The sequence below is a fragment of the Mustelus asterias genome, chromosome 23 (assembly GCF_964213995.1).
Source record: "Mustelus asterias chromosome 23, sMusAst1.hap1.1, whole genome shotgun sequence".
NCBI classification, from domain to species: domain Eukaryota; kingdom Metazoa; phylum Chordata; class Chondrichthyes; order Carcharhiniformes; family Triakidae; genus Mustelus; species Mustelus asterias.
This window is the reverse complement of record NC_135823.1, coordinates 64,377,179-64,399,565: the sequence shown is the minus strand read 5'-3', so window position 1 is coordinate 64,399,565 and position 22,387 is coordinate 64,377,179. Positions and strand designations below refer to the sequence as shown.

At 43.3% G+C, this 22,387-nt stretch overlaps 1 protein-coding gene across 3 annotated transcripts in view; it reads right to left on the bottom strand.

Moving 5' to 3' along the window:
• glyr1 (glyoxylate reductase 1 homolog (Arabidopsis)) overlaps window positions 1-22,387 on the bottom strand; it is a 42,824-nt gene that overhangs the window by 11,273 nt on the left and 9,164 nt on the right. The window contains exons 5-12 of one of the 3 annotated variants that reach the window (XM_078240799.1): window positions 20,559-20,690; window positions 20,200-20,268; window positions 14,825-14,878; window positions 8,916-8,966; window positions 5,397-5,470; window positions 2,604-2,703; window positions 1,135-1,245; window positions 838-939 (exon numbers count right to left, since the gene is read on the bottom strand). In XM_078240799.1, the coding sequence (XP_078096925.1) occupies window positions 838-939; window positions 1,135-1,245; window positions 2,604-2,703; window positions 5,397-5,470; window positions 8,916-8,966; window positions 14,825-14,878; window positions 20,200-20,268; window positions 20,559-20,690 (693 nt within the window). The remainder of the gene's footprint in view (window positions 1-837; window positions 940-1,134; window positions 1,246-2,603; window positions 2,704-5,396; window positions 5,471-8,915; window positions 8,967-14,824; window positions 14,879-20,199; window positions 20,269-20,558; window positions 20,691-22,387) is intronic. The other 2 variants (XM_078240800.1, XM_078240801.1) reach the window with 2 other exon arrangements.

Below are 22,387 nucleotides of genomic sequence, written 5' to 3'. Positions count from 1 at the left end.
TTCAGCCAGAGAGTGGTGAATCTGTGGAACTCTTTGCCGCAGAAGGCTGTGGAGGCCAGGTCATTGAGTGTCTTTAAGACAGAGATAGATTGGATCTTGACTGATAAGGGGATCAGGGGTTATGGGGAAAAGGCAGGAAAATGGGGATGAGGAAAAAAATCAGCCATGATTGGATGACGGAGCAGACTCGATGGGCCGAGTGGCCTAATTCTGCTCCTATGTCTTATGGTCTAAAAGCTCCAGAAGAGCAGGCTGGGAAACAATACAAGGATAGCAAAGAAATGTCTTTAGACGGATAGTCTTCACTTCTCTGTCCAATGGCAGGTCCTTGACATCCCCACATCTAATTTTTAAAAAATTGCAGCTAGGGCAAGGAGACAGGTGCCAACTCTACCTCAGCCGCAGCAGGGATCAAATCCTGACTATATTAGTCTCATCCACAAGTTAGCAGTCTAGCCAATGCCCACTCCCCCCTCCAACACAAATACTTTCAGATGAACGACTGAAGCAAAGCATTAGAAGGGAAGCACAGGCCAGGCCAGATAAATGAAACAAAGCTGTAACTAAATTCTATATTTCAGAAAGAAGGTGGTAATTATCGTCTAACTACAGGATTTGCCAGTTGATTGAAGCAGCCCACCACATTTATAAAGAGACCTCGACTTGGACCAGTGGTGCCAGTAATTTGCAATGCAGCCAGACCACGGAAAGAGGCACATTTCACAAATTTGCTTTGAATGACATTAGTTTCCCCCCCACCCCCTCAAAATTGGTACAAGCCCAATCTTCAAGACAAGAGTAAGTTTTATGCTCTGTGAAATCTACTCAGCTTATTACCTGTGAGATTTCTGTGGATGTCTCGGGATCCACTGTAGACATGTCAACATAACACTTGCCTGGTCGAATCCCTTGCAGCACTCCACTGGGACCCAGAACCAGCTGAAAGCACAAAACAAAACTTGCTGCAAATACTCAGATCGTTAGAGCTTTTTTTTTTTATAAACAAGGTTAACTGAAAACACGTCGAGATGTAAATATTAACATTCCTCCCATTACTTAAGAATATTAAGAGAGCTAACATTATGGTTCATTGCCGCTCAGCCAATCAGGCTAAGAAACAGTAGATGCACTTACGTCTTTAGCTGCCTTTGGGTCAGAAATGCAAGAGAGTGTGATATCACACGTAGAAACCACCTCCGCTGGTGTCCGTCCTAAACGTGCCCCTTCCTGGAGAAAAAGGTCGCACTGCCACAAAACGAAGAGGCATTTGATAAATTTTCCCACTTCAAAAACAAACCACATACATTCCTTTCAAAAGGGTACTTTCACAGGAAACTGGTGTTCCAAATTGCTGTGTCAGAGAGCTACGAGAGTGGGGCTTAATACATTTGTGAGTTCAGCCTTGATGCCAATGGAATGGGCCTGACTTTTTGAACAGGAATGAAGCAGTATTGAAAGCAAAACAGACATTTGATTTATATGGTATTGCACACCCAATTTTTGGTTCAATCCCGGTTGTCACATCGGCAGCATAACCAGAGTTTGTTCAGTTCATAGAATCTACAGTGCAGAAGGAGGCTATTTGGCCCATCGAGTCTGCACCAACCACAATCCCACCCAAGCTCCTATCCCTGTAACCCCTCATATTTACCCTGCTAATTCCCCCGATATAAAAAAGGTTGATTTAGCGTGGCCAATCCATCTAACCCACACATCGTTGGACTATGGGGAGAAACCAGAGCACTCGGAGGAAACCCATGCAGACACGGGGAGAAAGTGCAAATTCCACACAGTGACCCGAGACCGAAATTGAATCCGGGTCTCTGGCGCTGTGAGGCAGCAGTGCTAACCACTGTGCCACCGTGCCGCCCCAAGGGCCTTGTGCACTCTAGTTCCATCTTACAGGGCATGTTGGCATGCAGTAAAGGGAAGGACTTTCACACAACACCTCAGGACATCTAAAGCACTTTAGAGCCAATGAGGTGCTTCATGAAGTGGCAGACAGAAATCTTAATTTCTATAGCACTTTTTACAACGTCAAAGCCCTTTACAACCAATGAAGGACTTCTAAAGTCTGGTCAGCGTTATAAAGTAAACCCAGAAAAGTAGGTCATTTGGCCCTTTGAGCCATTTAGAGGATCGGCCATGACCGCACTATCTCAACACCATACTCCCATGCTAAGGGAATATGGCAACTAATTTACATACAGCAAGGAAAGCAGGATTAGGCTATTTAGTTTGACGATCAGCCAAGATCGTGAATGGCAGAGCAGGCGCAAAGGACCAAATGGCCTCCTCCTGCTCCTATCTTCTATGTTTATCCACAAGTGAAATACAGAACCAGATATTCTGTTTTTCAGTGATATTTGTTGAGATAAATGCTGACCAGGACACATGGAGAAATCTCCTGTTCGAGATCCGAAAGACAGCATTTCTGACAGTGCACTGAAGTGTGGTATGAATTGTTTGTTGTCTCTGGAGTGGGACTGGGACCCACAACATTTTGACACAAGGGGTAAGGGCGCTAACCACTGAAGCAAAGCCGACAGTAACAGCTGAGCAAGCGCGATAGGAAACAGATCAGAAGTTTGGAGGTGGCATACCTTTTCTCCTGTGCGATTCCACACTGTGACAGTGTGCCCCATCTTCAAGAGATTTGCAACAATTCCACTCCCCATTAGGCCTAGACCAAGAAAGCCTATCCTGCAAAACAGGAATAAAATAATTTCATTCCTCAAAATTTATATCTATCCAGATTAGTTACGTCTTTTATTTAAAACCCAATGCCGTCATGACATTTATTTGTACTGGAAATGAAATGCAAACTTATTTCACAAAGTAGTTCGAAGAGTTGGAAACTTTTATTAAACAGAGTTGCTGAATGGATATAAATCTCTATTTCAAATGGCAGCAGAGAACAGAAACTGTGAAGCAATTAAGACTTCACCCTTGAGCTTAAAGGAGTCTCAATAACTTTAGCAGCAGCTTCTGTTAATTTGGAAACATTTAACTTACCTAATTATGGATTTTTCTTCTGGGTTGATGATTAAAAAGGATGGTCTTGATTATCAAGCTCAATACAAGGCGCCTGAACCAGTCGTAAACCCCACAATGTTTAAATCACTAAATCATTTCAACCAACGTTAATTAATTCAGTCGCTGTTTCCAGATCGTCCCACCTGCTATCAGATCAGTTTGCACAAATATGTCGATAAACAGATAAAAGGTAATAGTTCTGCAATTCCCACCAAAAGTCTGAAATAAGGCAGAACATTCATGAAGATCCCAAGTTCTAGATTTTCGTGTAATATTACTAAATTTTATTGATTACTGGGGTGCATAAAGAACCACAAATTTAACAAGAGATTGCTCTTCTGAAATCTGCTTACACTTTACACAGGGAATAAGAGTGCGAGTCCTATAGAAACCTCCTCAAAGAGCTCTTCCTTACAGCGGATATATATATTTCATTTATATATATGCCAAGAGTACATTTTGTAGTAAATTAACTCCTTAGGGTTACCTAATCATTTGGTTATTATAACTGACTTCTGGGACCTAATCAGGTTTTCAGCTGAATGGCTTGTTGAACACCAGTTAGAATGAATTTATGTTGGAACAAAGACCAAGAGCAGGCTACATGGCCCTTCAAGCCTCTTCTGTAACTTAATCCACATTATGGCTAATCAATGCCTCCGCTCCAGATAACCGTTTTCGATCATGTACAAGCATACAAATTAGGAGTAGGCCACTTGGCCCCTCAACAAGATCATGGCGGATCAGATTGCAACTCCACATCCCCGCCTACCCCCGATAACCTTTCACCCCCATCTAGTTCTGTCTTGAAAATGTTCACAGATTCTGCTTCCATTTGGAGGAAGAGTGTTCCAGACTCTCGACCGAGAGAAAAAAAATTCTCCTCATCTGTTTTAAACGAGCGACCCCTTATTTTTTTTTTTAAAACAGTGACTTCCTAGTTCTAGACTCTGACCAGAGGAAACATCCTTTCCACATCCACCCTGCCAATACCTCACAGGATCAGATTTCAATCAAGTTTCCTCTTACTAAACTCTAATGGATACAAGCCTAACCGCTCTAACCTCATTAGACAATATGCAAACATAGTATTTATCATCATTTTCTTTTGGTATTGCTGTTTATTTTAAAAGTTAAGTGATACGGTCTTGGGCAATGCAAAGCCTTCAAAAGCTGCCTGGCCAGAGCTGGGGTTTCTCCAACGCAAAAAAGGGAAAATATAACATAGGGTAGGATTTTCCGGCCACGCTCGCCCCAAGACCGGAAAATCCCGCCTGAGCTGAACGGATCTTTGCATGGTCTGTGTCCTGCCCACCACGATTCCCGCCCATAGACATCTTCCAATGCACATTCTAACGAGTGGCTTTTTACCCCATGAAACATGTCAGCAGTTTGTTAATCTCTCCAGTCAATCACAGAAAATATAAACAGTGCATCAGAAAGGAACGGCTCCTTTAAGCCATTGAATTTTATTAACTTTGAGCAATGATTCAATGACATCCACCTGCATCTGATTAAAGTTTGATTGGTATAAAGTGGGCTTACCTCAATTATTGCACAAATGGAAAGGGGATCAAATGCCAGACTGAATCCAAAGATGTGCAGGTTAGGTGGATTGGCCTTGCTTAATTGCTCCTTAATGTCTGGGGGAGTAGCTGGGGTAAATGCATGGGGTTATGGGGATAGGGCCTGGGTGGGATTGTGGTCGGTGCAGACTCGATGGGCCAAATGGCCTCCTTCTGCACTGCAGGGGTTCAATGATGCTATGAATAAGCCACGACCTCAGCAAAGTCCAACACATTAAGTTATACTGAGCAACGACAAGGAATAAGATCCTGTGGTTTCCTATACTGTTTAATACATTAAACTGTAATAAAAGCCCCACAGGTAAATCTGTAAACTCAGAAGCAAGGATCCTTCTGTCAGGATTTTAGTTATATGATCATTTTTTTTTAAAAAGCGTTTAATTACCAGATGTTTATTACTGATCAATGAAGCATGACTCATTGTCAATGCAATGATCAATTAATGTGATCAACATAATGACTATCTGAACTCTTTATTGGAAAATCAGTTATGGTGAGAAGACCAAATGTATCTCCCTCTGCAGCTATGTTGATCAGTGAAGCTCTCGATGGTCATCTTTGGAGTCATGGGTCAGCGACGTGGCCAGAACACATTTGACAGGTTGGCCAGGTAAGCATTTGCAGATCCCTTCAAATACAAACTTTCAGCGACGATACTTCAGGCATTTGAGATTTCACTCGTGCTGGCAAAGGTTCGATCTTGATATTAAGGCCCAACCCCAATCACTTTATCAAATGGAGCATGACATTTAATATTTTTTCTCAGGCCTTTACCTTTTGTCCGTCGGAGTCACACTGCCGTTGGTTGCTGTACTGTCTGCAGCCTGGATGGATGTTGATTCTGCTTCCTGTGGAGATCAAAGAAGATCAGTTCATTCACATTAAGATGAGATTTCAACGAAGAACCCTTAAAGAGGATCACCCTCAATTTCCACCTTTCAAGTCGTGTGTGAAGAAGGACATTAGCTCGCCCATCATATGACAGGTTATTTACGGTCTTAAAAAGGAGGGATCATGTGCACTGATATATTACATTGTAGACTTAAATAATTTTCCCCACCTAGACGAGGGGACAAGCTTGTGATAGAAAGCAAGTATATGCTTAGAACAACATTATGGGCTGCGCAGTGGTTAGCACTGCTGCCTCACAGCGCCTAGCACTGCTGCCTCACAGCGCCAGGGACCCGGGTTCAATTCCCAACTTGAGTCACTGTCCGTGCGGAGTCTGCACATTCGCCCAGTGTCTGCATGGGTTTCCTCCGGGTGCTCCTGTTTCCTCCCACAGTCTGGTTAGATGCATTGGCCATGCTAAATTCTCCCTCAGTGTACCCGAACAGGCGCCGGAGTGTGGCAACTAGGGGATTTTCACAGTAACTTCACTGCAGTGTTCCGACTTGTGACACCAAAACTTTAAACCAGCAGTGGGATGTGGAACAATTATTGAAAGGGCCATTTGAAGATAAAATGCACTTAAATTTCTCAAATTTAAGGTAGACAAATCAATAGGATCTAACAGCTTACATTCAAAGATCCATAAAGAGTGATGTTAGATTAAGACTGCTGAAAATTATACAGCAAGGAAAATTGTATCAGAGACTGCAAGATGACAAATCTGACAATTCTCTTCATAAGATGGAAATTATAGGCCAGTTACCTCAGTTTAGTTCTTGGTAAACTACTGTTCTACAAATATGGGATGAAATGACTAAGAACTTGAAGAAACAGGAGTTACACCAAGGCCAGCCGAAATAGATAAAAATTTATTTATTAGTGTCACAACTAGGCTTACATTAACACTGCAATGAAGTTATTGTGAAAGTCCCCTAGTCGCCACACTCTGGCGCCTGTTCGGGTACACTGAGGGAGAATTTAGCACAGCCAATCCAACTAACCAGCACGTCTTTCAGATTGTGGGGGGAAACGCACGCAGACACGGGGAGAATGTGCAGACTCCGCACAGACAGTGACCCAAGCCGGGAATCGAACCTGGGTCCCTGAAGCTGTGAGGCAGCAGTGCTAACCAAGACAGGTTGCATTTGACTAACCCAAAAGGATTTTGAAATAGGAGATGAAAAAATGCAGTGATATGTTTTTTTTCCAAAAATTGGTAAGGTATCACACAAGATCTTCATGGCAAAGAGAATGGCATATTATAGAGAATGGAGGCATCGGGCAACTGCAAATGGCGGTTTCGCCACTCGAAGACCGAGCAAATGCTATTTCAGAAGCCTATGTTGGGTCACTTTTTCAAAACTGTATCAAACATATTGATGACACCAAATTTTGAAAGAGGACACAGACAGCCTGAAACAAACTGGCTGATGCAGTTCCAATGCAGCAAAATAAGCAACTGAAGAGGAACACAGAAAGGAAATACACCATCAATGTACGGGTGGTGTGTGACTTACAGGAGAAAGGGATACCAGTATTGTAGGTCATTGAAAGTTGATAACGAAGTCGATAAGGCAAGTAGAATTCTTGGTTTTGATCCAACAGAATACAGAGGTCATGTAGATGTTAGTTGGCACACATTAAATCAGTGTGTAGAATTTTACACACATTACAAATTAGGTGCTGGAATAGGCCATCGGGCCCCTCAAGCCTGCTCCAATTCAATAAAACCATGGCTGATTGTGGCCTCAAGTCCATATTCTGCCTATGCCCGATAACCTTTGGTGTCCTTATTAGTCAAGAATCTACCCACCTCTGCCTTCAAAGATATTCAATGACCCTGCACTGCTCTCTGGGGAAACAGAGTCCCAAAAAGTCACGGCCCTCCGAATAAAATTCTCATCTGCATGGTAAATAGGAGACCCCTTATTTTTAAACAGAGTCTCCTAGTTCTAGCCTCTCCCAACGGGGAAACATTCTTTCAGCATCCACGCTATCAAGTCCCCTCAGGAGCTTGTATGTTTCAATACGATCACCTCTCAATCTTCTAAAGTTGAATAGATACAGGCCCAGCCTGTTCAACCTTCCCATGATAGAAAAAAAAGGACAATAAGGGTACACAACATGGGTTCATAGCCATTTGGCTCATCGACTCTGCACTGACCTCAATCCCACCCAGACCCTATCCCCACAGCCCCATGCATTTACCACAGCTAATCCCCGACACTAAAGGGCAATCTAGCATGGTCAATCCACCTAACCTGCACATCCTTGGACTGTGGGAGGAAACCGGAGCACCCAGAGGAAACCCACACAGACACGGGGAGAACTTGCAGACTCTGCACAGTGACCCAAGCCGGGGGAATTGAAACTGGGTCCCTGGTGCTGTGAGGCAGCAGTGCTAACCACTGGGCCACTGTGCTTGCTGGGTGTAACCCCTTATGTAAACAGCCTATGCAGAGATCTGACAAGTTATGGTTATTTTTACTCAGGCTGAGAAAGCTCAAGAGAATCTTTAGTTAATCACAGCAAGAATTAACGGGGAATTCAAATTTTATTGCAAGATTGAAACCAGACTGACTTTGATCAACATGTCAGAAGGGTGTAAAACTGTTGAAGTCCGTAACTTTTTTCCTCAAGGGGAAAACAGATGCTTGAAAAGGAGGACCATGCAAGGTTATTCCATGCCGACACTATAGTTAAGAAAGCCCACCAACGCCTCTACTTTCTCAGAAGACGAAGGAAATTTGACATGTCGGCTACGACTCTCACCAACGTTTACAGATGCACCATAGAAAGCATCCTTTCTGGTTGTATCACAGCCTGGTATGGCTCCTGCTCTGCCCAAGACCGCAAGGAACTACAAAAGGTCGTGAACGTAGCTCAGTCCATCATGCAAACCAGGCTCCCATCCATTGACACTGTCTACACTTCCTGCTGCCTCGGAAAAGCAGCCAGCATAATCAAGGACCCCACGCACTCTGGACATACTCTCTTCCACCGGGAAAAAGATACAAAAGTCTGAAATCACGTGCCAACCGACTCAAGAACAGCACCTTCCCTGCTGCTGTCAGACTTTTGAATGGACCTACCTCGTATTAAGTTGATTTTTCTCTACACCTTAGCTATGACTGTAACACTACATTCTGCACTCTCTCCTTTCCTTCTCTATGAACGGTATGCTTTGTCTGTATAGCGCGCAATAAACAACACTTCTCACTGGATACTAATACGCGTGACAATAATAAATCAAATCAAGAGCAGGAGAACGATTAGGTCGCTTGTGTGAAAAACATGTTTTTGTGCTGTAACATTGAGATTTAATTTAGACTGACCAAGTTAATGCTTTTTCTTTACTCCAAAGGACATTTAAAAATGGAAAAGAATGAACGTGTTACCAACCTCTTCTGCTGTGCTCTTCAGTTTTTGAATGATAGCAGAACACGACTCTGACTGTTAACGAATAACAATGGAGCCAATTACTTTTTCTGTGCTATAGAAAATAAATCTACACAATTTGGTGCCAAGTACTTGAACTTCAACATGTATTTGGATGATACAATCTGAAACATACAGCTTTATATGGTTTGTATTTCAGGTCTCCACATGTTAAGTTGACAACACAGGAATCATAAAGATGTATTATTTAAAGATGATCTCTTAAACTAGCATGACTTTCAGAAAATCAACACGGAAATGCTGGAAGACAATAGCTATTGTAACCATTGGGAGCAATAAAATTATTTTCTATGAACATTTCTTTCAATCCACCACCAGCTCCCTCCTCTCCAAAATGAAATATATTCTAATTATTGTTTTGCCATGTCAAAGATTCTTTGTTGCCCAGTGTTTTACATCAAGTACAAAAGGAGTAATAGATTAGATAGCTACATGTTCAGACTGCACTATCACCAAGATCCATGGGCCTGATAGCAATGAAATGGGGTAACACTGAACAGTAGAAATTCAAACTCAAGTCACTTATACTAGGCACAATATTTAAAAAAAACCTGATTGGCGAGATCACCCAAATCAGAATAGAGAATTGGCAGCACAGTAATTAGCACTGCTGCCTCTCAGCGCCAGGGACCCGGGTTTGATTCCTGGCTTGGGTCACTGTGTGTGGAGTTTGCACGTTCTCCCCGTGTCTGCGTGGTTTCCTCCCACATTCTGAAAGACGTGCAAGTTAAGTGCATTGACCCGAACAGGCGCCGGAGTGTGGCGACCAGGGGAATTTCACAGTAACTTCGTCGATGGAGACGGGAGAGGTTCCGGAGGATTGGAGGATTGCGGATGTGGTCCCTATATTCAAGAAAGGGAACAGGGACAGCCCGGGAAATTACCGACCGGTGAGTCTAACCTCAGTGGTTGGTAAGTTGATGGAGAGGATCCTGAGAGACAGGATTTATGATCATCTAGAGAAGTTTAGTATGATCAAAAGTAGTCAGCACGGCTTTGTCAGGGGCAGGTCGTGCCTTACGAGCCTGGTTGAGTTCTTTGAAAATGTGACCAAGCACATTGACGAAGGAAGAGCGGTGGATGTGGTCTATATGGACTTCAGCAAAGCGTTCGATAAGGTCCCCCATGCAAGACTTCTTGAGAAAGTGAGAGGGCATGGGATCCAAGGGGCTGTTGCCTTGTGGATCCAGAACTGGCTTGCCTGCAGAAGGCAGAGAGTGGCTGTGGAGGGGTCTTTCTCTGCATGGAGGTCAGTGACCAGTGGAGTGCCCCAGGGATCTGTTCTGGGACCCTTGCTGTTTGTCATTTTCATAAATGACCTGGATGAGGAAGTGGAGGGATGGGTTGGTAAGTTTGCTGACGACACCAAGGTAGGTGGTGTTGTGGATAGTTTGGAGGGATGTCAGAAGTTGCAGCGAGACATAGATAGAATGCAAGACTGGGCGGAGAAGTGGCAGATGGACTTCAACCCGGATAAGTGTGTAGTGATCCATTTTGGCAGATCCAATGGGATGGAGCAGCAGTATAAAATGAAGGGTACCATTCTTAGCAGTGTAGAGGATCAGAAGGACCTTGGGGTCCGGGTCCATAGGACTCTTAAATCGGCCTCGCAGGTGGAGGATGCGGTCAAGAAGGCGTATGGCGTACTAGCCTTCATTAATCGAGGGATTGAGTTTAGGAGTCGGGAGATAATGCTGCAGCTTTATAGGACCCTGGTTAGACCCCACTTGGAGTACTGCGCGCAGTTCTGGTCACCTCATTACAGGAAAGATGTTGAAGCCATTGAAAGGGTGCAGAGGAGATTTACAAGGATGTTGCCTGGATTGGGGGGCATGCCTTATGAGGATAGGTTGAGGGAGCTTGGTCTCTTCTCCCTGGAGAGACGAAGGATGAGAGGTGACCTGATAGAGGTTTACAAGATGTTGAGGGGTCTGGATAGGGTGGACTCTCAGAGGCTATTTCCAAGGGCTGAAATGGTTGCTACGAGAGGACACAGGTTTAAGGTGCTGGGGGGTAGGTACAGGGGGGATGTCAGGGGTAAGTTTTTCACTCAGAGGGTGGTGGGTGAGTGGAATCGGCTGACGTCGGTGGTGGTGGAGGCAAACTCGTTGGGGTCTTTTAAGAGACTTCTGGATGAGTACATGGGATTTAATGGGATTGAGGGCTATAGATAGGCCTAGAGGTGGGGATGTGATCGGCGCAACTTGTGGGCCGAAGGGCCTGTTTGTGCTGTGACTTTCTATGTTCTATGTTCATTGCAGTGTTAATGTAAGCCTTACTTGTGACTAATAAATAAACTTTAAAAAATTGGAACGAACTACAGCTTAAAAGGGATTTTAAAAGATTTTCTAATGGGAAATCTTCCTTAATCAGATTTGATAAATTTCATTGGACACTAATTTAAATACATGAGCTTAAAATGCAATCAGTTTGCACGTTAAGAATTGTTTTGTGTTTTCTAAGCATATAGTGCGACAATTTTAGTGCAAAAATACTATTTTCACAGAATGCCACTAGGCAACTGATAAGTTTATATACTTTACAATTAGTAAATTTTAGTGTTGTTTATAAATCAAACGATAAAATCTTTAATCTTAAATGGGCTAATGCCAGTTTCAAATACTATAAAAGAACACAGCACAAGGTGTTAAGTATTCACATGCGAATTTCAAAACTTGGAAAAATACAACATGAGAGTCGCATGACCCGCAATCTAAAAATAGTAGGTTTCAAAGTCACAGACTTTTTAAAATGTTTGACTTTCATCTAGTTATTTGGTCCAATAGTAAATCTGGAGGCATATCAATGACAGCTTGGTCTTTCTGATGGGCTAATTTGACAGCTACAACGAGGCAGACACAAAAAATATATTCTCAGTTCCCCAAATACAAAAGCACTCCAAGTACTTTTTACATTTACGCTAAATTACTTCTGTAGACTACAAAGTAACCCATTCTATATTCAAAACCACAGTTCAGATGGGTCTCTGTTCAGTCAGATCTTTGAATATATAGAATCAGAAGGGACAATTAACACATTGATACTGAATGTACAATGACAGTTCAATGTGCTATGCTCCAACATTCATGCCATCCCCATATATAGGGTGAACTGCCGATTGCGGCCACAATGTTGTGGATAGGACTTCAATTATTGCAGTGCATTTCAGGGTTACCTGAGAGGAGGTTGCCTACCCGAGTTCTTAACCCCCACAATCCAAAGATGTGTGGGTTGGGTTGATTGGCCATGCTAAACTGCCCCTTAATGTCAGGGGAACTAACAGGTTAAATACGTGGGGTTATGGGGAGAGGGTCTGAGTGGGATTGCCATCGGTGCATGCTCGATGGGCGGAACGGCCTCCTCCTGCACTGCAGTGATTCTATGATTCTATGCTGGGTGCACAGAAACGAAGAACGAAGGGGAAGGAGGAGTTTCAACCTTTAAAGAGTCATGCAAACTGAATGACTTGATAGCATTGTGTCATGAAGCCAGCATGTTTCATGCAATACAGTTATCACAACTATTGCCATCAAGTAACTGGGGGAGGAAGTCTGAGAGACCGATGGAAACACAAGATTTTGTTATACCAATTCCTCATACGACATGCAAAAGATATTTAGCGAACATTCATCAGCATCTGCTTTAGATGAAAAGTTATGGCTGGAATTTGCCGGCTGTTCAGGCCAGTGGGATTCGCTGGCCGGGCTGCGGTGAACGGAGACTTGGCCGAGCACCAAATTCTCCGTCCTTGCTTGCAGCGGTGGCAGAATGTGAACGGCCGGAAAATCCCGGCCCATATTTCTGGTTTTAGAACATAGAACATAGAAAGTCACAGCACAAACAGGCCCTTCGGCCCACAAGTTGCGCCGATCACATCCCCACCTCTAGGCCTATCTATAGCCCTCAATCCCATTAAATCCCATGTACTCATCCAGAAGTCTCTTAAAAGACCCCAACGAGTTTGCCTCCACCACCACCGACGTCAGCCGATTCCACTCACCCACCACCCTCTGAGTGAAAAACTTACCCCTGACATCCCCCCTGTACCTACCCCCCAGCACCTTAAACCTGTGTCCTCTCGTAGCAACCATTTCAGCCCTTGGAAATAGCCTCTGAGAGTCCACCCTATCCAGACCCCTCAACATCTTGTAAACCTCTATCAGGTCACCTCTCATCCTTCGTCTCTCCAGGGAGAAGAGACCAAGCTCCCTCAACCTATCCTCATAAGGCATGCCCCCCAATCCAGGCAACATCCTTGTAAATCTCCTCTGCACCCTTTCAATGGCTTCAACATCTTTCCTGTAATGAGGTGACCAGAACTGCGCGCAGTACTCCAAGTGGGGTCTAACCAGGGTCCTATAAAGCTGCAGCATTATCTCCCGACTCCTAAACTCAATCCCTCGATTAATGAAGGCTAGTACGCCGTACGCCTTCTTGACCGCATCCTCCACCTGCGAGGCCGATTTAAGAGTCCTATGGACCCGGACCCCAAGGTCCTTCTGATCCTCTACACTGCTAAGAATGGTACCCTTCATTTTATACTGCTGCTCCATCCCATTGGATCTGCCAAAATGGATCACTACACACTTATCCGGGTTGAAGTCCATCTGCCACTTCTCCGCCCAGTCTTGCATTCTATCTATGTCAAATACGTGGGGTTTTTGGTTCTCATCTTCAAAGAACATTTGGACCCAGCGCTTGCAGTTAGTGTTGAAGCAGGAACACTGAGCTTGGAATTCGTGCCGAGAGGTCTAGCAATCTCAGCGACGAGAATGGGAATTCTCTCACCATGCAATGCGTGGCAACATTATACAATAGGGATTCAAAAGTGCGGAGTTAGTTGTCGTCAAGCTGTCCCAAGCAGCCAATCACATTTTTAAAAATTCTCTTATCAAGGAAACATAAAGCACCAAAATCAAATCACTTAAAAAATTCAGAATAAAACATGTGCACATACACATGGGCTGAGGGCAGAAATATTCTGAAAAATTAATCCAAAATGGAGATTTTTAACCAACACCTCACAGATGTAAAACAATGCTTTCATGAACTGATCTTTTGCTCAGCAAGTTAATACTGAGATGGTTGTTAAAATCCTGGTTACACCCAACTGAGAGAAAGGTGCAACTTCTTAAATCCTGTTTCTGACAGCAACGAGAGCGCTGAACAGGGGAACTTCTGGGCAAAGGGACTGATTTCAGTTATGTGTCAAGGGGACAGTGAGGTTACCTCTGGGTGGGGGCCCACAGCACAGTCTATGATGGAGCAACAGTGACAGATCACAACTTGTGTATTTCTGGGTTGATCTGCCCTGCGCTAAACGCTGAAGTTGTGGTTAGTCTCAAGCCGAATAGCCCTAAAACAGTTATTTGGTAAAATAATGCAATTTTAAATTAATTCTTTTAAACCGCTTTTTAAAAATCAATCAAGTCTGTACTTTACTCAAATAACAGGATACTTAAGTAAAAGTGAGAACACCAGGTCTTGATGGGCTAATATTTTGTGGCCCAGTAACGGGTCAGTCTAGTTGCTTTCTGCCTGTAGGATCAGTTTCCATTGTTACCAGACACCGGATACCCCAGGATAATGTATCCTGAATTGAGGAAACACATTTGTTGACCGTCTGCAGCAAGCGCACCCTCAGTTAGCTGAACACACTGGCAGTCAACCAAGACCTTCTCACCAATAAGGCAAAAGACAACAGCAACATATTTAGGAAAATGCAGCTATAAAATGGGGTAAAAAGGTGAAGCATAATTAGAAAGGAAACCAAAGTTTTCTGCTACCTAGCATTTTGCTTATTACTGGAATGAACTGCACTACTAGACTGCACACTAAATGCACCATCTTACCTTCTCAGACTGACTGAGCAGAAAGTGATGGAAGTGAGGGTCGTCCTTTACTTGCTGCAATTAGAAAAACCAAATCTGAGCAAGGCGAGTAATCATACTCCAATACTAGAACTGAATGAAGATTTCTATTCGAGACGAGTGGGAAAATTGCACCAGAAATTCCCTCCCTCCCTGACGAGGTTTATTAATAGAAATCTAGTCAACAAGAAAACACAGCAGCTTTGCAATGATTCAGTGTTTCGGAAAGAAATGGACCAAAGGACGTTCAACACTTTCGCAACCATTTATCACTCCCATCTTTTGGGCAGAAAGCTACCAACAGGTCAGCTTCCACTACCATAAACGAGGCTGTCAATAATAGCGCTCACCGTTTTCCACTCGAGACCTTTTTCTTCCAAGTCTTTTGGGTAATTCAATTACTGCAAAGCTGTATATTCATTTGAAGGAAGCATGGAATGGGACAGAGGGGTCTCTGTTCTGCTTTAATAAATCATTAGTATCGCAATGATTCTGATCACGAATGCACCAACCTAAATACATTATCTCGGTTACGTTCTCCAATCAAAGTCAGTAACCTCAGTATAAAAATCACTTTAAAAAAATTCATGGGACATGGGCGTCGCTGGCTGGCCAGCATTTATTGCCCATCCCTAGTTGCCCGAGGGCAGTTGAGAGTCAGCCACATTGCTGTGGCTCTGGGATCATGTGTAGGCCAGACCAGGCAAGGACGGCAGATTTCCTTCCCTGGAGGACATTAGTGAACCAGATGGGTTTTTCCAACAATCGACAATGGGTCATCAGTCGATTCTTAATTCCAGATATTTTCTTTTTACTGAATTCAAATGCCGTGGCGGAATTCGAATCCCGGTCCCCAGAACATTAGCTGAGTTTCTGGATTAATAGTCTAGCGATAATACAGTAGGCCATCACCTCTCCTGTAGTCTACAACCGACTTCAAATCCTGGTTGCACAAGATTCACCGGTGAGGGCAGTTGACCTAATCTAGGTTCATGCGAACACAGCTTTTATCAATTAACCCCTACTCTCCATTTTGTATGGATGTCTAGATTCAAGATTTTCTGACCCTCAGGAGGAAATTGGGGCAGATGACGGTTATATTTAAAGGCTTGATGAGTTAAATACATTCAAACAAGTTTAACTAAATAGAGGTACTGAGACAAAGCATGATTAAAACACCAACGAGCTCAGTTTTGAAGTTGCTTCCCAAAGATTTCACACATTAGGGAGACTCCCCTGTCTCGGTTGCTCGGTAATGATTATTTGGCAGAGGTCACACCATAGGTTGTGAACAGAGATTAAAATAAATGTGCCGTCAAACTTCTAAAGATGAAGCTCGAGTGAAAGCGTTCACTCGGTCCAGATAGTTAAAAAGAATATTCGGATATTAAATTTACATCTAGAAGGATAACCGGATGTGGGGAAGGGAAGCATGTTTGTTATTTTGTAATGTTACACAAGTCACATTGTACTAACTGAATGGGGTCCAATCATCAACTGTTGCTATGCAAACTCATTTGCTGTGTAATGATCTGTATCTGGCTTCCAAAGAGATTGAAACACCCCCATAGGGTAAAAACCCTCACAAATATCCAGTTCAAATCACAAGGCACATTTGGTAAGTTTCTAGGGTACAGTATAATCTACATTCTAAATTGAAGATGCTTAGACTGAAGCAAGCTGGTAACACAGTGGTTAACACTGCTGCCTCTCAGCACCATGGATCCGGGTTCAATTCCAGCCTTGGGCAACTTGTGAAGTCTGCATGATCTCCCCGTGTCTGTGTGGGTTTTCTCTGGGTGCTCCAGTTACCTCCCGCAATCCAAAGACATGGGGGTTAGATTGATTGGCCATGGCTTTCCAGCATTTTCTCTCATGGTGAATTGCCCCTTTGTGTAAGGGGGGTTAGCAGGGTAAATACGTGGGGTTACGGGGATAGATCTTTGGTGGGACTTCTGTCGGTGCAGGCTCGATGGGCCGAATGGCCTCCTTCTGCACGGTAGGGATTCTCTATATTGGAGTGACTAGCACAATTGTCCTCCAAAGGATCTCTCAAGAAAGAACCTAAGTTTGAAACACCCCCTTTTCCATCGGAGATCTGAAAGTGACAATTACAATACATACATTGTATACATGAAGCAAACAATTAGCCTCTCATTCTGTTATACCAGACAGCGCTAAAGCTAAATTCTCTATCCATTGCACTACTTTTCTACACGAGGACACACAAAGCACCATTTAAATATTCACTGTCTCAGTTGTGATTCAAACATGACAAGCACTCAGTCCACCCACAAGTTAGGAGTTCCTATTAACAAAAACCCTTAAGAAGTTATTCAACTGATCATTCAATTTAACATTCAAGGCAAGTTCTAACTAGCATAGTACTCTACACTATAAATTATGCCAATTTAATCATGCATAGCTAACATTGCTGGTTTCAGCATCAAACAGAAGATGAAACTAGTTAGGTAGAATGCAACTTGATTTTCAAAAGCCAAAGTGCCCGAGAACGATGAACGAAATACTATATTTTGCCGTTCTCTTCAGTACTGCTGCCTCACAGCGCCAGGGACCTGGGTTCGATTCCCGGCTTGGGTCATGGACATTCACCCAGTGGCTTTCCTCCGGTTTCCTCCCAAAAGACATGCTGGTTCGGTGCATCGGCCGTGCCAAATTCTCCCTCATTGTGCCAGAGTGTGGCGACTAAGGGATTTTCACAGTAACTTCATTGCAGTATTAATGCAAGCCTACTTGTGACTAATAAATAAATTTTAAACAATGTTGGTAAATTCAGCCACTGTTTTCCTGGAAGTTAAAAGGTTTTCTGAATTCATGCAAGATTTGAGTGTACTAAGTTCTTTCTACCCCTGATCTTTCTAGTTTCCGTATGGACCCTGTTTAGTAGTCAGTCAAGTAGTTTACAATTCTCCTTCCTGTAGAAACAATACACAATAAATGAAGATGACAAGTCATACTGAGTGGAAGTTTATCATTTACTGTCCAAGTAAATCATCCTTTTAGGAAGGGTGTCATCACTTGCTGTAGCTGGTGCTATAGCCAATTGCTATTACAAAATGACTGACAGCCAAATTAAAAACCCAATGAGATTAGTATTGCGAAGATTTTCAACTCCCAAAAGGAGTGTGCGCGTTATAATTAGAGATCACAGGGAATTCAGATTTGAAAACATTTATCCCTGGTCTTTTTGAACCTAAACTGTAAAGCTGTTCTAATCCTCCATATCAAGCCTCAACAAAAGCAGCAGAGAATGCAGCTAAAGATTCCAGCAAGTAAGCCATCTAGTACGTTCTATTTTTAAACCTTTTAGTGCCAATGATTCAGGGAAAAGCAGGTTGGTTATATCAGTGGACCAGAGAAAAACTGATGTTGAAGGCACATTTTTCACTACACAACATAGAAACATACTTTTGCGAACCCTCAAAGAGCTGTACAGAATTGGATTCCCGTCCAATGGTTTGGACGGGAATCTCTAGGTCGTGGTGCTCCCCGTGCATATGCTGCCCTCGTCCTTCTCGAAGGTAATGGTCATGGGTTTGGAAGGTGCTGTCTAAAGAGCCTTGGCGAGATCCTGTAGTGCATCTCACAGTAAGTATACACTGCTGCTAGTGTGGTGGAGGTCATGAATGTTTGTGGAAAGGATGTCAATCAAGTGGGCTGATTTGTCCTGGATAGTGTCAATCATTTGAGGGTTGTTGGAACTGCACTCATCCAGACCAGGGGAGAATATTCCATCACACTCCTGACTTGTGCTTTGCAGATGGACAGGCTTTGGGGAGTCAGGAGGGGAGTTACTCACCACAGAATTCTTAGCCCCTGACCTGCTCCTGTAGCTACAGTATTTAAATTGCTAACCCAGTTCAGTTGCTAGTCAATGGTAACACACAGGATGTTGATAGTGGGGAATTCAGTGATGGCAATGCCACAGAGTGTCAAGCGGCAATGTTTAGATTCCCTTGTTGGAAATGGCAATTTTCTGACACTTGTGTGGCATGAATGACCTGAAGAAGGGGCTCAGAGCCTCGAAAGCTTGTGTGGCTTTTGCTACCAAATAAACCTGTTGGACTTTAACCTGGTGTTGTTAAACTTCTTACTATGAATGTTACTTGCCAGTTGTCAGCCCAGGCCTGGATATTGTCCAGGGTTTGTTGTATTTGGACGTGGACTTCATTTGGACATGGATTGTTTCAGCATCTGATGAATCGTGAATGTTACTGAACATTGTGTAATCTGAGAACTTCCCCATTTCTGACCTTACGATGGAAGGAAGGTCTTTGATGAAGCAGCTGAGGAGTTGAGCCGACGACAGTCCCGAAGAACACCTGCAGTGATGTCCTGGAGCTGAAATGACTGACCTCCAAAAACCACCACCTATGTGACGGTATGACTCCAGCCAGCAGAGAGTTTTCTCCCTGATTCCCATTGACTCCAGTTTTGCTCAGATTCCTTGATGCCATACTCAATCAAACGCAATCTTGATATCAAGGGCAGTCACTCTCGCCTCCGTGGTTCAGCACATTTGCCTATGTTTGAACTAAGGCTGCAATGAGCTCAGGAGCCAAGTTGCCCTGGCAATATCCTAACTGACCGTCAGTGAGCAATTTATTACGAAGCAAGTTCCACTTGATTGCAGCAAATGGTGCTGAACATGCACATCGGCCAACATCCCCCTTCGGACCTTATGACAGAGGGAAGGTCATTGATGAAGCAGCTGAAGATTGTTGGGCCTAGGACACTACCCTGAGGGACTCCTGCAGAGATGTCTTGAAGCTAACGTGACTGACCCTCCACAACCATCTTCCTATGTACCAGGTATGACTCCAACCAGCAGACTGTTTGCCCCCTGAAACCGATTGATTCCAGTTTCACCAAGGTTCCTTGATGCCACACTCGGTCGAATGCGGCCTTGATGTCAAGGGCTGTCACTCTCACCTCAAGATTGCCAGTGTTGTAGCTGTAGTGGAACAACTTGGCCAGTCTGCCAGCAATACTACTCTTTGGGAGCCGTGCCTGGGCGATCGATATATGTTGAATTTCAAAAGGGAAGCACAAACAATGCATTTTATATCAGCTGCCACAATGTTAAAGTACGGAATAACTACATTTTTTGAGAAAATCCAAATAACAAATGGATAGTAACAGGATTCTATAGTTACCAGCTAGTGTTCCACGCCAACTTTTCAAACAGATCCAATGTTCCCCAAATTTACTGCCACAAGCCTCGTTGGCATCAATATGATTGAGGGCAGTCCTCTAATGTATTGGGTGTGTCAATAAAAACTTTACAAAATGGCTAGCCCCGGTGGCTTTCGGAATTAAAGAAACTTGTGACTCACCTTCCATTTGTATCCTGCAACTGGACCCGTAACCAACCTCTTCACCAAGGACGGCTCAGGGAAGGCATCCTGAAGTGGGAGAAAGAAAATACAAAAGTCACATTGTATAAATAGAGACTATACATTATCTCCTGTGCACAGCATTACTATGCATTAATCATTTTAGTTAACTGAACGGTTTAATTTCTCCACTAGAAGCCCTAACCGCCATATCACGAGTTATATGAACCATTTCCCTGCAGAAGAAGAAAAAACACATTGTTCTTGCACTATGCCTGGACATGTACTAGCAACTAGCATGTGCACAAGTGTACTGGAGTCACAGGAAAATAATTTAAAGTCTACCCTCCTCGACCAACCTTTTCTTCCTTTGGCGGTCGCCCCCTCTTCCTTGCACTGTGCTCTGAAATTTCTGCTGAAGAGGAATTTTGTCTTTTACCGTCAGACGAAACGTGCCTGTTTTTATCTTCAGACGAGGTGAATGAAGATACCTGAAAATAAATTAGTCAAAAGGTAAAGTCACTGATATGCTTCTGCCCAAAAGCCATGTTAACTGTTCCTTTATGTGTAGTGATGTGGCAATTGTTGAATGTTATTTCAAGGGAATCAATTTATGACCAAATCCATATTACAGTCGACCTTGAAGATATCTCAATGAGCAGGAGTTTAAAAAGTTAATCATGAAGTTCGACTCAAATGATTTTAATGTTCTATTGCACAAATGTTCACACTGGTTACAACATTTCTACCAGTGTTCAAATTCAGTATAGTGCCTTCATAGATTTCGTTCATTGGTCCATTCTGTTTTATCAATAATATTCAAAATTATAAATCACATTCCTCAGAGCAATTTGGTAGAGCTAGATTTTCTTGACTACAGTAAGCAGTGGAGCTGAATTTAGCAGATGACATCTGTGGCCTGTGACGTGCCCTCAGCAGGCAGCTCGGAAGTAGGATTTTGTTACCAACTTCCATTATAGCTGTGCAGCAACCCTAATGTTCCCCACACAGGCTGCACACTGGTTAAAGCCTTTAAGTTACTGTGCAAAAAATAAACATTTAAAGGAGCCACACACTTAGGTAAACCACTCCCACACTCAAAAAAAAAGATATGTTGATTACAATGCTAGTAAAAGGCATCAAATGCAAACGGCATGTTTTGCTGCTATTAGTCAATTAAGGCCTTTATAAACGAGTGTGTCCAGGGCATGGTTATCCAAGAGATCATCACCAAATCCACATTTTATCATTTACAGCTGAAGTTGTACTATGAATAGAGTGTTCATTCTTCCCCCACCAGAAGAATAGGAGAACTTGATACGCCTGATTTCACATTAGTAAACCAATTACAGTGACGTGATTCTGTTCAATCCCTGGGCAACATACACAAGTCACATTCTGGTCCATTAGGGATGCAAGGGCTGACATACAGGCAGGTTCCGTGGTGCTAGGCACAAGGGAACCGTCTGGCCAGAAGCCTTAAATTTTAACGAAAAATGTTGATACTGAGAAAAGGGAAGAGGAGAATAATTCCAAGCAAACAGAAAAACCTCCACTTTAAGAAATCAACTGAAAATGATGAATCATAGAATCCTAACAGTACAGAAGGAGGCCATTCAGCCCATCGAGTCTGTACCAACCGCAATCCCACCTAGGCCCTATTCCCGTAACCCCACACATTTACCCTTCTAATCCCCTGGGGTCAATTTAGCATGGCCAATGCACCTAACCCGCGCATCTTTGGAGTGTGGGAGGAAACCCACGCAGACACGGGGAGAACGTGCAAACTCCACATAGACAGTGACCCGAGGCCAGAATTTAACCTGGGTCCCTGGCACTGAGAGACTGCAGTTAAAACTATTGGTAACGGAAAAATAAAAAAGGTAGAAATTAAACAAGCGATTTCCCCACCCCCCCGCCCTTATTTTTAAGTTTAAAAAAAGTTGAAATTAAATGGTACTGTGAAACACGTCCAGGTACTTCCCAGAGTCGTAAAACAAACAAAAACTTGATGCACACACAAGGAGATATCAAAAAAGGCAACCAAAAGCTTGGTTGTGGGTACACTTATGGAAGAAAATAAAGGTAGAATTGCAGGGATTTTGGGAGGGAATATCAGAGCCCAGGCAGCTGAAAGCAAGGCCACCAACAGTGAAGCAATTAAAATCAACGGGCAAAGGGCCAGAAT